The sequence below is a fragment of the Nomascus leucogenys genome, chromosome 12, assembly GCF_006542625.1.
Source record: "Nomascus leucogenys isolate Asia chromosome 12, Asia_NLE_v1, whole genome shotgun sequence".
NCBI lineage: Eukaryota > Metazoa > Chordata > Mammalia > Primates > Hylobatidae > Nomascus > Nomascus leucogenys.
In genome coordinates, this window is record NC_044392.1 from 9,473,104 (window position 1) to 9,489,795 (window position 16,692).

The window sequence follows — 16,692 nt, forward strand, 5'->3', positions numbered from 1 at the left end:
ATGACAAACTTCCACATTTGTCTTTACTTTTCTCAGTTCACTATGTGCCAGTGAAATTTCGTGGCATGTTAATGATCTGTGGGTTGACTTGAGAAACACTGTTTTAAGTATCCCTTTAATAAATCAGAATAAAATATAGTACAGCCTTTTACTCTAGCCCTTTATATAGCTAGAAGAGGTAGAAATTAAAATGTTGATTCTCATTTCTGAAGAAAAAATGTTAAAGGGAGTGTTCTAGAATTGACAGATAACTTACTGTATATGAGATACTTATTTATATTTTATGGTTTTCTGTAGAGCAAGAATTGGCAAACTTTCTGTAAAGGGCCAGATAGTAAATACGTTAGGTGTTGTGGGCCATGTGGTCCCTGTCACGACTATTCAACTTACCCATTTTAGTACAAAAACAGCCAGAGACAATATATAAACTAGAGTATCTGAACCTTGGCACTGCAAATATTTTGGACTGGATAATACTTTGCTATAGGAAGCTGCCCTGTGCATCCTGGGATGTTTAGGGGCATCCTTGGCCTCTACCCACAAGATGCCAGCATTCAATGCTGATAGCTGTCCCTTCCCCAGTTGTGACAGCCAAAAATGTCTCCAGACATTGCCAGGTGTACCTGGAGGCCAAAATTGTCCCTGGGTGAGACCCACTGGTGAATGTGTGCAATAGTGGTTCCCATAAACTGCATTTTAGCATTTTAAAAACAGCTGTTAGGTTTCATTTGGCTCAAGGGCTGTCATTTTTCACTCCCCCCCACCATAGAGTATGTAAAATGATTAGAAGTGACAACAGACTATCATTTAGTATCAGATTAGTAAGTGTATATGCCATAAATTATTTCCTTAGCAATTCCTTTAGTATTTTGTTGCAATAATTCTTTAAACACTGCATTTGTAATGCTGCCTTGGAGCCTAGGAGTTATTTTTGGAGATATTTATGCAGACTTCCATCTATAATGATGGGTTTTTTTATTGTCATTAATCCATAAATATTTTGAGACGTATCTCTAAAAAACGAGCACTCTTCAAAAACATAACCACAATGCCATTATTATACCTACAAAAATTAACCACAGTTCCTTAAAACATAATGATGCCTTTTTGAATAGAGATATATTGAGACTTTATCCTGGGGAGAAATCTTTCGGATAGCTATATTTAACTTTTCCTTTGCCAAGCATACAATGTTAGATTTGAAATATGCTTTGTATCAAGTGGAAGTGTCTCTTAAGATCGCCCCTAGGACAACATATCAAGAGGCCCACCAAAGAGGACCAGAGAGAGGTGACTGCAGGAGCCATGCTCAGGCAGGGAAATATGGAAAGTGGAGGAATTGGCTCCTAATGCTTCACTGTACTTAATGAAATAGATACTCCATCCTTACAGACATAATTGGAAGTGAGTCAAGTTCAACTTCTTACTGTTTTATGTGGAAATAGAACAAAAACATGAGTGTTGTGTGAATTATCCAAAGTAAAGCTATAAATCCAGAATATATACCAGTGTCTCTAGAATTTTTTATATTACTACATTTACTTAAAAAAAAGCTGGCCTCTAACTCTTAAGTCCTGTATGACTTTGATGGGCAGAAAAAGAGTGGGGGGTATACACCATTTCTTAAAATTGTCCTGCCATGTTTCAATGGTCTTAGATTTCCCAAGAATTTGAATTTCTCCAATTGCTTATTTCCCTGAAAGACATGACTATGACTTTTCTCTGTAGTTCCTGCCTCAGTGATCTCATACAGTCTTTGGCTTAAATTACCATCTCTGTTTAACAACTGCCAGATTCGCATCTCCAGCCCAGACCTCTCCCGAACTCCAGCCTTGTTCTAACCTTTGGACCCATTCACCAGCTGTTGCAGATGCCCTATACCCTTACCTTTTCATCTTTGCTCAGTTGTTGCCTTCTTACTGAAGCCTATCCTGTCTATACTATTTAATACTGCAGCTGTCTACCTTCCAAATCGAGAAATCCCATATCCCTTTCACCTGCTCTATGTTTTTCATATCACCTATCACCTTCTAACACCCTAGATACTTCAAATATTTGTGTTTATTGTTTACTGTTGTTTCTCCCGGCTATAATGTAAGCTCCATGGGCGCAGGGGCCTTTGTTTTGTTCACTGATGTATCACAAGTGCCTAAAACAGTGCCTGGCACACAGAAGGGACTCAGTAAATATGTATTGAATGGTTTTGATTTGAACTGAATTGAACTATGTATCCATGATGAAAATAAATGTTATCCATATACTTTCCTACCTACATTTTATATGTGAGGAAATATTTTTTGTTTGTTTCCTTTTTCTTTTCTGTGCAAGTGGACCAATATTTGAGAATCATATACCTTTGAGAATCATAACTGACATACTTTAAGATAAAAGGGTATTTCCATGTTAATTTGGTTTGGTTGTTTTTGTTTGTTGAGACAAAGTCTCACTACATTGCTCAGGTTGGAGTGCAGCAGCATGATCGTGGCTCACTGCGGCCTCAACTTCCTGGGCTCAAGTGATCCTCCCACCTCAACCCCCTGAGTAGCTGAGACTACAGGCACATACCACCACAACTGGCTAATTTTTGTATTTTTTGTAGGATGGGGTTTTGCCATGTTTCCCAGGCTGGTTTCAAACTCCTGAGCTCAGGCAGTCACCTGCCTCAGCCTCCAAAAGTGCTGGAATTACAAGCGTGAGCCACTGTGCCCAGCCTAATTTGTTTAAAATGCATTTAAATATAGCTGATTAACAACATGAGTTTATCTTTATTTCGTGAACCTGAATGCATAAGCAAAATGGAGCGTATAAAAGACAATAGAGGAGAATATAGAAGCAGACATGAGGTGTCAAGTTTTTGGTGGTGAGAAAATGGAAGAGTGGTGACTGACGTAGCAGAGCCTGCAGAAAAGTATACTGGCACAAGGATGTTCCTGGGAAGACAGAGGCCTTGGAGATAGTGGGCATTATGGAAGAAAGAGGGCTGAAAACGGGGATTCATTGAAATTCTAATGTCAGATCCTTAGACCCCCTCACCTACCCATACAGCTGGCTGTTACGCACACATTCCTCCCTCATGCCTTTCTTCATCCCATTATCCTTTCCTCATCCCAAAGGAGACCGGTCTCCCAATGTGCTGGGACCGGTCTCAATGTGCTGGGATTACAGCAATGTGCTGTAACCGGTCTCCCAATGTGCTGGGATTACAGACATGAGCCACCATGTCCAGCCAGGAGCAGCCCTGTATATTATATCAGCTTTATGACAAACTCCCAAATTTGTCCTTACTTTTCTCACTTCATGTGGCACTCACTGGCACTCACTATGTGCCAGTAAAAATTTCATGTCATGTTAGTGATTTGTGGATTGACTTTGGTGTCCTTGATTGCAGAGCTGTTCTAGAATCACGGACACCAGACAGTAGAGACTGGGGTAAAAATATGGCTGAAATGGGGACTAATGTAAGGCTGCATATTGAACTGTGGGGCCCTCAGCACCCTTTTATAGTGAAAACCAGGCTTTCATCCCTTCAACCATCTTCCATCCAACCCCAGCAGGAGATTGGAGGAATCCTCTGGGGAAACTGGTTGGCAGGCTGGATGTGGTGGCTCATGCCTGTAATCCTAGCACTTTGGGAGGCCAAAGCTGGTAGATCTCCTGAGCTCAGAAGTTCAACACCAGCGTGAGCAACATGGTAAAACCCCATCTCTACTGAAAATACGAAAATTTAGCCAGGCATGGTGGCATGCACCTGTGGCCCCAGCTACTCAGGAGGCTGAAGTGGGAGGATTGCTTGAGCCTGGAAGGCAGAGGTTGCAGTGAACCAAGATTTCTCTACTGCACTCCAACCTAGGTGACAGAGTGAGACTCCATCTCAAAAAAAAAAAAAAAAAAAAAAAAGAAGGAAGCAAAGAAGGGAGAGAGAGAGAGAGAGAGAGAAAGAAACTGGATGGCTCTGAAGAAAAGGTACTGACATTTGTGGATACTTCAGTGAATCATAGAGGTCAATTTACTGTATTAGTCCACTTTCACACTGCTATAAAGAAATACCCAAGACTGGGTAATTTATAAAGGAGAGAGGTTTAATTGACTCACAGTTCCACATGGCTGGAGAGGTCTCAGGAAACTTACAATCACGGCAGAAGGAGAAGGAGAAGCAAATCCTTCACGAAGTGGCAGCAATGTGAGAGAAAAGTGAAGGAGGAGCTTCCAAAGACATAAAACCATCAGATCTCGTGAGAACTTACTGTCACAAGAACACCATGGGAGAAATTACTCCCGTGATCCAATCACCTTTCTCCCTTGACACATGGGGATTACAAATTGAGATGAGATTCGGGTGGGGACACAGAGCCAAACCATATCAATGGCCTAAACACCCTGCACGTAAAGACCAAGCTTCCCGTCTCCATAAAGAGAAGAGAAAATGAATGGTAGGAAATTCATACATATACACAAGACAGTTTTTCAGAATCAAAGGACACAAATATTCAGATTAAAAGGGTCCTCTGTCTGCCCAGCACAGTCATTACCAGTAGCTAACATTTATCATTAATTTACAATGTGCCAGGCACTGTTCTAAGTGCTTTATACATTTCAATTAATTTAATTCTCAAAATCTTCTGAAGTGAATGCTAATATTGTTCCCATTTCACAGATGAGGAGATAGAGACATACAGAAGTTAAGCACTACTACATCTGGATAATTTTTGTGTTTTTAGTAGAGGTGGGGATTCACCATGTTGGCCAGGCTGGTCTTGAACTCCCGACCTCAGGTGATCCGTGCACCTCAGCCTCCCTAAGTGCTGGGATTACAGGCGTGAGCCACCTCACCCAGCCTAAACATTTCTGCTTTTCAAATTTCTAATCAATTATCCAAAGACCCTGCATTTTATATCATCCCTTCTTAATTGATTGTGTATGTCAACACACTCTATATACATCTACATATATGACCTTATTCAGAACTACATCATCCCTACGAAGTGAGATGGAATTGTTTTTCACTCAATATTAAATTGTTCCCAGATCTTAAGCATTCAAAGCAGAGTGGTAAAGAGCTTGAGCTCAAGAATCATTAAAAACTACCTTCAAATCCCAGCTTGATCACACCCTACCTTTGTGATCTTAGTCAAATTACTTAATTTTTCTTAGTCTTACATTTCAATTTGTAAACAGGCATTTGTAATAGGCACTACACAACAGGTTTATTATACCAGCCATATTCAACGACTCAAAAATAAAAGCTACTAATATTGTATTTTGTGTTTTTTACTTGTTATAAAAAAGTAAATGCTCATTTATGAAAGCACAGAGATAGGTAAAGAAAACAAACGTGACAGAACCTAGATATTAGCAATGTTAAAACTTTGAGGCAAAAAGACAAAAACTGTATGATTCTACTTATATGAGGTATCTAGGGTAGCCATACTAGTAGAGACAGAAAGTAGAATGGTGGCCGAGGGAAAAGGGAAAAGAAGAATTGTTGTTTAATGGGTATAGAGCTTCATATTAGCAAGATGAAATTCTAGAGATGTTTCACAATAATGTGAATACACTGAACACTACTAAACTGTACACTTAAAAATGATTAAGATGGGCTGGGCGCAGTGACTCACGACTGTAATCCCAACAGTTTGGGAGGCCTAGGGGAGCAGATCACCTGAGGTCAGGAGTTTGAGACCAGCCTGGCCAACATGGCCAAACCCTGTCTCTACTAAAAGTACAAAAAAAAAATTAGCTGGGCATGGTGGTGGGCGCCTGTAATCCCAGCTACTCAGGAGGCTGAGGCAGGAGAATTGCTTGAATCTGAGAGGCAGAGGTTTCAGTGAACTGAGATCATGACACTGCACTCCAGCCTGGGTGACAAGAGCAAGACTCCATCTCAAAAAGAAAAAGATGGTAAATTTTATGGTATGTGGTTTTCATCACAATAAAAAATTTGGAGTATTTCTTTCCAGCGGACACATTTTGGTACCCAGTTATGAAAAAGTCTTCAAACTCACGTGTGCTAATGCCATATCATCTCTTCACCGACCTTTCCCGATCACATGCTCCTTTCCCTATGCAGCTTTTGGTCATGATTTTGCAAACACCCTCAACTCCACATATGTATGTTGCTAAGACTCAAATTTATATTTCCAGCCCCAAATTCTGTCTGCACTTGAGACTCCTAGTGCATACTTCATTCTTGGATATGTATTAGGCATCTCAAATTTAATAGGTCCATTTCTGAACCTGCTCTATCCCCTATATTTCCTGCCTCAGTAAATGGGAACACTCAGTTGCCCAAGCTGAAATTCCCAGAATCATCCTTGACTCCTCTTTCTTTAACACTCTTCATTCAACCCATCAGAAAATTCTGTGAGTTGAATCTTCAAAATATATCTTTTCTTATCATCTCCACTGCTACCACTTAGTCCAATTCACCATTCTCTCACTTGGCTTCCTGAACACTTGTGTCCCCCATAGTTTATTATCCTCCAGATAGCAGCCAAATGACTGTATTAAAACATAAATCAGCTTATGCTGTTTCTCAGTTCTAAAGTCTTCAAAGGCTTCCCATTTCTCTCAGAATAGATCCAAGTTCATACCATGGTTTGCCTCAAGCCATCCTGGATTCCTTGCCAGTCCATGCGTGTGCCCACACACGCTTTCACCTCGGGGACTTTTTCTTCTGCTAAGATGCTTGCTTTCTCCAGGTATCAATAGGGTCCACTTCCTGACTTCTTTTAGGTCTCTGTTCAAATTGCCTCTTATCAGAGGGATGTCCCTTGATTACCCTATATAAAACAGCTCCCCACTTCTTATAGATATTCACTTTTGGATTGATTACATTTTATTATGCTTTTCCCCCTCTTTGCTAATCTGAAGTTGCATGCTCTGCTTCTGTTCTTTTAGTTCTGAAAGATACAACATACATTTTTTTAAAACTTTATTAAATTACAATATTAATACAGAAAATTACATATATATATATATAGATAACTATCTTGATGAATCTTCAAAATTAAACATACCTGTATAACCACCTCGTGGATTAAGAACAGAAATTATAGCATTCCAGAAGCCACCGGAGCCCCCCGACTTCCAGTCACTACCCTAAAAAGGGTTACTTCTAACACCATAGATTAATTTCACCTGCTTTTGTACTTTTAAATAATGGAATCACACTGTGTGTATTCTTCTATGTCAGGCTTCTTCTGCTCAAAACTATGTTTGTGAGCTTCATCAATATTGTGTGTAGTTGTTTATTTTCATTGCTGTGTATACTTGATTATGTGAATATACTGATATTTATTTACCCATTCTACTGTTGACAGGCTGCTATGAACATTCTAGTATATATCTTTTAGGGAACATATTTATGCATTTCTGTTGAGTATATACCCAGGGGCAGGATTGATGGGTCATAATATTCAGCTTCAGTAGATACTGCCAAATACTTTTCCAAAATAGTTGTACCAATGTATAGTCTCACTAGCAGTATCTGAAAAATCTAGTCTTTAATTTTAATCTATGTTAACGTATTGTTTTTTCTTTATGTTTAGTACTTTCTATAGCATGTAATAAATCTGTGCCTATATTAAGGTTGTAAAAACATTCTCTGATTTTCTTCTAAAAGGTTTTATTATTTTATATTTAGATCTCTCCAATCCATTTGGAATATTTTTGTATATGTTGTAAACCAGGAGTTAATATGAATATCCAATCGACCCAGCACCAATTTATTAAAAACACCTTCCTTTCCCCATCCCTGTCATATGCAAGGTGGTGGCCTATGTATATGTCTGCATCTGGACTCTATTCCCTTCATTGCTCAGTTGATCTATTCTTAGACCAATAGCTACCTCATTGTCTTAGTTACTGTAATTTTATATTTGGTCTTCATATTCAGTAATATGCCCTTCCAGCTAAAAATACATATCAAAATTCCAGCCAAAAAATGGCTGTGCCTGGTGGCTCACACCTGTAATCCCAGCACTTTGGAAGCCCAAGTCAGGCAGATCACTTGAGGCCAGGAGTCTGAGACCAGCCTGGCCAACATGACAAAACCCTTCTCTACTAAAAACACAAAAATTAGCTGGGCGTGGTGTCGCGCACCTGTAATTCCATCTACTCAGGAGGCTGAGGCATGAGAATCGCTTGAATACAGGAGGCGGAGGTTGCAGTGAGCCGAGATGGCACCACTGCACTCCAGCCTGGACAACAGAGAGAGACTTTGTCTCAAAAAAAAAAAAAAAAAAAAAAAAAAAAATATATATATATATATATATGTATATATATATACACACACACACACACACACACACATACTCAGTATGCTATATCTATTTTTTAAACCTCATGGATTATTGAGATTTTTCGTCTATTATTTATATTCATTTAGATTTAGTCATATGTTTTTTACTTTGTTCTTTTTTCCTCTTTGCATTTTTTAAATTTTTGTTTTTCAATTACTTTTTCTTTGGTAGAGGTAGGGTTTCGTTTTGTAGCTCAGGTTGGTCTTGAACTCCTGGCTTCACGTGATCCTCCTGCCTCAGCCTCCCAAAGTGCTAGGATTACAGGCATGAGCCACCATGCCCAGCCCTTTTTGCATCCTTGCATCTGGTATCATTTTCTTTTTTTTTTTTTCTTTCTTTCTTTTTCTTTCTTTCTTTTTTTTGAGGCAGAGTCTCACTCTGTTGTCCAAGTTGGAGTGCGGTGGTGTGATCTTAACTCACTGCAACCTTTGCCTCACGCCTCTGGAGTTTGCCACAAGCAATTCTCATGCCTCAGCCTCTGGAGTAGCTGGAATTAAAGGCATGCACCACCAGACCTGGCTAATTTTTGTAGTTTTAGAAAAGAAAGGGTTTCACCATGTTGGCCAGGCTGGTCTCGAACTCCTGGCCTCAAGTAAGCCTCCTGCCTCAGCCTCCCAGTGCTGGGATTACAGGCATGAACCACTGTGCCTGGCCTGGAATCATTTTCTTTTTGCCTAAAGTTAAAATTTGAGAATTTCCTTTAACATGGTCTGCTGGTGGTAAATAACTCTGTTTTCGTTTGTCTGAAAATGTCTTCATTTCATCTTTATTCTTTTTTTTTTTTGAGACAGCGTCCCACTCTGTTGCTTAGGCTAGAGTGCAATGGCAAAATCGTGCTCACTACAACCTCAACTTTCCAAGCTCAAGTGATCCTCTCACCTCAGCCTTCCAAGCAGCTGGGACTACAGGCATGTGCCACCATGTCCAGCTAATTTTTTAATTTTTGGTAGATACGGAAGTCTCACTATGTTGCCAGGGCTAGTCTGGAACTCCTGGGCTCAAGAGATCCACCCTCCTCGGCCTCCAAAACGTTGAGATTGCAGATGTGAGCCAATGTGCCAAGCCATCTTTATTCTTGAAGGATTTTTTTTTTTTAACTGTGCATTGAATTCTGGGTTGTTGATTATTTCCTCACAACACTTTGAAGATTTCATCCCACTATCTTCTGGATTTCATTAATACTGATGATATTAATACCACTTAATACTGCCACAATGTCACCTGAGTTAGTTATTAATTGTGGTGCCATGCATTGTATTCGTTATGGATTGCTGCATAACAAAGAACCCCAAAACTTAGCGGCTTAATAAAACAAACATTTTTTAATCTCACTAAAACAATTTGCAGTTTTACTATAATGTGTGGATTTCTTTTACTAGAACGTTCAGGGATCAAAAATTCAGAAGCTACTTAGATGACGGGTTCTGGGCGAAGGATGTAGTCAAGATGAATTGCAGTTGAGACGTTGGCCGAGGTTGAAATCATCTGAACGCTGCCTGAAGGAACGGGATATGCTTCCAAGATGGCTCACTCCCATGGCTGGTAAGTTAATCCTGGTTACTCAGATGGTTTTCTTGAGAGCAAGCAACCAAAGAGTGTGCAGGGCAGAAACGGCAATGTCTTTCTTGACTTAGCTTTGGAAATCATACACCATCATTTCCACCACATTCCATTCTTTTTTTTTTTTTTTTTTTTGAGATAGAGTCTTGCTCTGTCACCCAGGCTCACTGCAAGCTCCACCTTGTGGGTTCACACCATTCTCCTGCCTCAGCCTCCCGAGTAGCTGGGACTACAGGCGCCTGCCACCACGCCCGGCTAATTTTTTGTATTTTTAGTAGAGACAGGGTTTCACTGTGTTAGCCAGGACAGTCTCGATCTCCTGACCGCGTGATCTGCCCGCCTCGGCCTCCCAAAGTGCTGGGATTAGAGGTGTGAGCCACCGTGCCCGGCCTACATTCCATTCGTTAGAAGTGAGTTGGCCTCACATTCGAGAGAGTCTCCGATATTTAGAAACCATCACAGCCACACTTACCATTTTCTCTTTGCCTTTAGTGTTTTTGAGACGGAGCAGGGACTCCTTCTTAGGGGCCAGGGAGACACCCAAGCATGGAAATAAAGGAAAATATTGAATTTCTTCAAAGGAAATTCCAGGCACCTAGCTATCTCTGAAAAGTAAATAAGTAACTTGTTAAGCAAGAAGGTAATAGTAGCCTAAAACAATAGCCAAGGAAGTTGGAGTCCAAAGATGTTTGGTTTCCCTATAGAAACCAAAGATGACATCTTTTCGAGACGGAGTCTAGCTCTGTCGCCCAGGCTGGAGTGCAGTGGCGCAATCTCGGCTCACTGCAAGCTCCGCCTCCCGGGTTCACGCCATTCTCCTGTCTCAGCCTCCCGAGTAGCTGGGACTACAGGCGCCCGCCACCACGCCTGGCTAATTTTTTGTATTTTTAGTAGAGAGGGGGTTTCACTGTGTTAGCCAGGATGGTCTCGATCTCCTGACCGGGTGATCTGCCCACCTCGGCCTCCCAAAGTGCTGGGATTACAGGCGTGAGCCATCACTCCTGGCCAAGATGACATCTTAACATATGTCCCTGAGTGGTCTTTCAGAAACCCGGACCCCACCACTGAGGATCCCTAACTGAACAGAGCTACTGCTGGCAAGTAGACCTCACATAAGGAGAATTGAAGATTAAACTCCGATCACAGTGTTTTGCTCTAAATTTATTCCGGAGGGGCCTGGAGGGAATTATAGCCCCAAACCAGTCAATATTTTCCTCTGCTGATCCCAAATTTTAAGACAAAGCCTCTCTTCCTTAACCAACTACAAATCAGAAAATCCTCAAATCTACCTATTACCTGTAAGCCATCCCCACCCCATACGCCACCCCCCTTCAAGATATCCCACCCTTTTAGGCCAAAACTAACGTGTGATCTCCAGGTATTGATTTACAGTTTTGCCTGTAGCTTCTGCTTTCCTGAAATTTACCCCTGCCTTTAAAAACCCTTACCTGCCAGCCATTGAGGAGGTCAGAATTTGATCATTAGCTGCTTGGTCCTCCTTGCTTGGTGCTCTGCAAATAAATGCCTTCCTTTCTACCACTGCAACCTCAGTGTGGATATCTGTTTTTACCGCACCAGGCAAGTGGACCCCAGTTTGGTTCTATAACAATTTGTAGTTTTACTATAATGCATGAATTTCTTCTACGAGGTGTAGATTTTCTGACTAGATAAATAAAAGGGTTTCTTTTATTTATCCCACTAGAGAGTTATATGGCATCTTATATCTGTGACCTGGTTGCTTTCATAGGTACTAAAAATATTCAGCCCTTATTTCTTCAAATACTATCTCTGCCCCAGCTTTATCTCTTGTTAAACTTAGTTCGATCCTCTTACTGTATTCTCTATCTCTCTTACTCTGTCTTCTGTAAAGTACATTTTTTGTTTCTCAATGCTTTATTCTAGATAATTTCTTGTGACCTACCTTCCTTTCAATTTATTCTACATTCAGCAATGTCTAATCTGCCATTAACTGAGTTCTTAATTTAGTTACTGTATTTCTCAATCATAGAATAGAAGTCTATTTACTTCTTTTTTTAAATCTGCTCTATCGCTTTGTATAGTTTTTAGGTACCTGCCAAAATTGTCCAAGTTATCTTTTTTATTTCTTCAGGCAAAGAAAATATGATTTTATTTTACTTTTTTTCCTAAAAGCTCTAATAGGTAAGCAAGAAAATACACATATGTTTTAAGTCAGGGTCTTGCTCTGTCACCCAGGCTGAAGTGCAGTGGTATGATCGTGACTTACTGCAGCATCAACCTACTGGGCTCAAGCGATCCTCCCACCTCAGCCTCTTGAAGAGCTGGGACTTCAGGCCTGTGCCACCATGCCTGGCTAATTTTTGATATTTTGTAGAGACAGGGTTTTGCCATGTTGCCCAGGCTGGTCTTGAACTCCTGAGCTCAAGCGATCCACCTGCCTTGGCCGCCCAAAGTGCTGGGATTATAGACATAAGCCACTGTGTCCGGCCCAAGAAAATATTATTTTGTAGTTTGCATCAAATAATTCCAAAAGCAGTTGTTTCTGCAGGTCTATTTCCAATGTTTGTGTTTCTGCTGGTTCTCACTAAAAGAGTCTAGTTTCTTTGTGTACCTGGTTATCTTTAATTCTGTATTTGACATTGTCTGTGAAAACATATGTGTAGGAAAAATGTGGGCCCTACAATTATAAGGCTTTCCTCCAAAAAGGATTCATATTTGCTTTTGCCAAGCATCTGGTGACACCATAGTCAGAGACAGTCTTAAACCAAGATCACGTCTGAGACAGGCAATTTGATCCAGTCTGTAAATTCCTTTTAAGCTGTTCCATTTTCAATTCATCCTCACCCTGAGGCTATTGCCCTTTGGGGTCCCAGTTATTGTAAGGAGGGTCTTTTTTTTTTTTTTTTCTGAGATGGAGTTTCGCTCTTGTTGCTCAGGCTGGCGCGATCTCGACTAACTGAAACCTCCACCTCCTGGGTTCAGGCAATTCTCCTGCCTCAGTCTCCCAAGTAGCTTGGCTTACAGGCATGTGCCACCATGCCCGGCTAATTTTTGTATTTTTGGTAGAGACAGGGTTTCTCCATGTTGGTCAGGCTGGTCTCGAACTCCCAGCCTCAGGTGATCCACCCGCCTTGGCCACAAGTGCTGGGATTACAGGCGTCAGCCACCACGCCCAGCAGTAAGGAAGGTCTTCTATTTTACTCCCCACTCATTGTGTTTTATTTTTTTCCTCTTTGAAGTTCAAAAGGATGATTATCATTTTCCTTCTAGGTAAATAATGCCGTCAGGACAAAAGCAGCTTCCAAGTTGTATTACTTACCTGGATTCTGGCTTTTTTTTTTTTTTTTTTCTTCTTCTGAGACAGGGTCTTGCTCTTTCACCCAGGCTGGAGTGCAGTGGCATGATCATAGCTCACTGCAACCTCCAGCTCCTGGGCCCAAGTGATCTTCCCACGTCAGCCTCCCAAGTGGTTAGGCCTACAGGTGTGAGCCACTGTGATGGACCTCTTACTATCTTGTCATATCTTAGATACCTTGTTATGGGCTCAACAGACCCATTCACAAGACCCTAACCAATATGACTGTGTTCAGAAATGGGGCCTTTACAGAGGTGAGTAAGTTAAAATGAAGCATTAGGGTGTGCTCTAAGCCAATCTGACTGGTATCCTTATAAAAAGAGGAAATTTGGACACAGAGAGCACACACACACACGCGCACACACACACACACGTACGCACGAAACTGATGCAAGATAGGCAAGCCAAAATCCGAGCTTAGCCTAGGAGAATTCTTACCTTTTCCCGGGAAAGAATTCAAGGGTGAGTTGGTGGTGTTAGTAATCTTTTATTGAACTTCACTGTTCCTTCTGGAGCAGGGATAACTCATAGGCAGTGCACTCACAGTTGGCAATGTGTGGGCTTTGGGCAACTGTATTTATATTCACGTATAACCACTTTCAATTACATGCAAATTAAGGAGTAGGTTATTTAGAACTCTCTAGGAAAAGGTTAATAGTTTCCAGGTCATTGCCATAGAAAGGGACAGTAACTTCCAGGTCACTGCCATGGCACTTGTAAACTGTCTTGGCACTGGTGGGAATATCCTACGATAATGAGCAATGAGGGTGGCTAGGGATCTCTTTCCTCACCATCTGCTGGTTCTTGCAGGTTTTTACACTTCATCCCTTAGCTACCAGGGAAATAAGTCCTGCGGCTCTCCTACCTCAAAACCATGTGAAGACAAAGAAGGTAAGCATCTGCAAGCCAAGGGGATAGACCTTAGGACAAACAAAACCTGCCCACACTTTATCTTGGATTTCTAGCCTCTAAAACTGTGAGAAATTTCTGTTGTTTAAGCTAATCTGTGATTTCTTTAATGGCAGCCCTAGCAAACTAATAACACTGTTTTAAGAACATTAAAAATATATATTCCTGCTGGGCGCAGTGGTTCACATTTATGATCCCAGCACTTTGGGAGGCCGAGGTGGGTGGATCACTTGAGGCCAGGAGTTTGATTGAGACCAGCCTAGCCAACGTGGTGAAACCCTGTCTCTACTAAAAATACAAAAATTAGCCAGGCTTAGTGGCAGGCACCTGTAATCCCAGCTACTTAGGAGGCTGAGACAGGGAGAATTGCCTGAACCTGGGAGGTGGAGGTTGCAGTGAGCGGAGATTGCGCCACTACACTCCAGCCTGGGCGACAGAGTGAGACTCTGTCTCAAGAATAATTATATATATATGCCGGGTGCGGTGGCTCATGCCTGTAATCCCAGCACTTTGAGAGGCTGAGGCGGGTGAATCATTTGAGGTCCGCAGTTCGAGACCAGCCTGACCAACATGGACAAACCCCATCTCTACTAAAAATACAAAATTAGCCCGGCATGGTGGTGCATGCCTGTAATCCCAGCTATTCCGGAGGCTGAGGCAGGAGAATCGCTTTAACCCGGGAGGCAGAGGTTGCAGTGAGCCGACATCGCGCCACTGCACTCCAGCTTGGGCAACAAGAGCCAAACTCCGTCTCAAAAAAAAAAATTATATATATACACACACACACACACATATATGTATTCCAGAATTTTATTTTTAAATTTTATTGTTGTTTTCTACAGTGGGTTGATACAAATATCCTGGCCCATCATCTCCCCACTCTGCTTTGCTTTTCTTCATGGTCCTCACCATCGCCTGGGGTATTATCTATTTATTTTTCTATTTGTTATTGTCAATTAATTTCAATGTAATTAAGTTCCAAGAAAGCAGGAACTGCATTTTGTTAACTGCTGTATACTCGGGGCCTATAAGAATGTGGGGGTAGATCTTACACAATCAGGATAGATAACTGAATGAATGAATGAATGGAGTGAATGAATGAATGACAGAGAAGGCGCTTCACCGGAAAGGCTGAAGGAGGTCTCCCAAGGACCGCTGTGAGGAACCGTGGGGCGGTGTGGCTGGGTGGCCGCTACCCACGGTTCCGGGCGGCCCTCGGGGGCGCGCTCGGGCGGCTTCCAGCTTCCGGGTTCGAGGGCGCGCGCTGCTTCCCGGGAGAGGGAGGGCTCCATGGCCGCCCCCTGTGGGCGGAGCCGGCGGCCGGGGCTCATAACCCGCCGGAAGACGCGCGGGTTGTGGCTGCTGCAGCGGGACCGCGTAGGGTGGGCCCCGGGGCCGCCAGGGCTGGAGCGAGAGCGGCCGGCGGTGCAAGCGGTCGAGAGGGCACGGCCGGAGGGCAGAGACCAGGCGAGACACCCGGCTGCGGCCTAAGAGGCCAGGCTGAGTGGGCTTGGCTGCAGCCGCCGGCCCCGTGTTAAAGCGGCAGCCAGGGAGGTGTATCCTCGCCCGGGTCTGCAAGACGCCGGCTCAGGGCATCCCTCCCATTCTGGCCCTCAAAGCCTCGCTCCTGGGGAAGCGGCTGGGAAAGCCCACCCGCCTGGGCGGGCCCCTGATGGGAATTTGGAGCAGACCCTCGTCCACTCCGGAGGCCGAGGGTCCTCCGGGCTTCCGAAGGAAGCCGACCTAAACGCTGGACGCTTCTTGGAGAATGACTGCGTTGAGTGGAGATTTGGTCTGTCTATAAAAGGCTGGGAGGGAACAATATCTGTTATCACTCAGTCCGTCTCTAAAGAGACACTCTTTACCGCTGAAAACCTCAAGAGCGAGCACTCCCATGCCCCCGTCTCTGGTCCTACCTGGGTCCAAGGCCGACGTGGTGAGTAGGAGTCTGTGCAGTCTTTAAGTCCGAGGGTGATACGTCTGGGAGCAGTGTGAGGGTGGGGCATCTTCGATATGAAGCTTCTCAGACATTAACTGTTTCCCAAGTAAGATTAGAAAATTCCTGCACTTTGCTAACAAGACTTTTTATGTATTCAGGGGTGGGATATTTTTTCACAGCTCCAATTCCTAGAACACACGCAGCTCCTGTCTCTGCATATAGTCCTCACACACACACCACACACACACACACACACACGTCACATACCCATCCTTCTCCAACCAACTTCAAAAAGTTGGGCCAGCTCCCTTCCCACATAGCTCCGACTGTTCTTGGAGTGCCGTATACTTTGGACCTGGTCACGGTCAAAGCACCTGCTCAGATTCTAGGGGTTGGTTGAGATGATGGATTTGAGTTGTTTCCAAATTTGCCTATTACCATTCTGCAATAGTCCTCATTATACTAAATTTACACCATTTGAAGACATACCCTCTTCCCCAATTTTAACATTTCTGAAACCAAGATGCATCTTCCCAGTGTAGTGCAAAGGAACTTGCCAGCTGCTGGGCATCTGCGTGGGTGGTGACGTGGCTGTCACTGCTTGCTCATGCCAAAATGCAGCTATGTCATTAGTCTGTCAGTTGAGATAT

General features: G+C 42.7%; 1 protein-coding gene across 1 annotated transcript in view; it reads right to left on the reverse strand.

Moving 5' to 3' along the window:
* Positions 1-15,222: 15,222 nt before the first annotated feature.
* Positions 15,223-16,692, reverse strand: part of LOC115837507 (collagen alpha-1(I) chain-like) — a gene marked incomplete at its 5' end in the record, with an annotated part of 4,966 nt that continues 3,496 nt past the window's right edge. The window contains one exon of the mRNA XM_030823180.1: positions 15,223-15,675. Within this exon, the coding sequence (XP_030679040.1) occupies positions 15,223-15,675 (453 nt within the window). The remainder of the gene's footprint in view (positions 15,676-16,692) is intronic.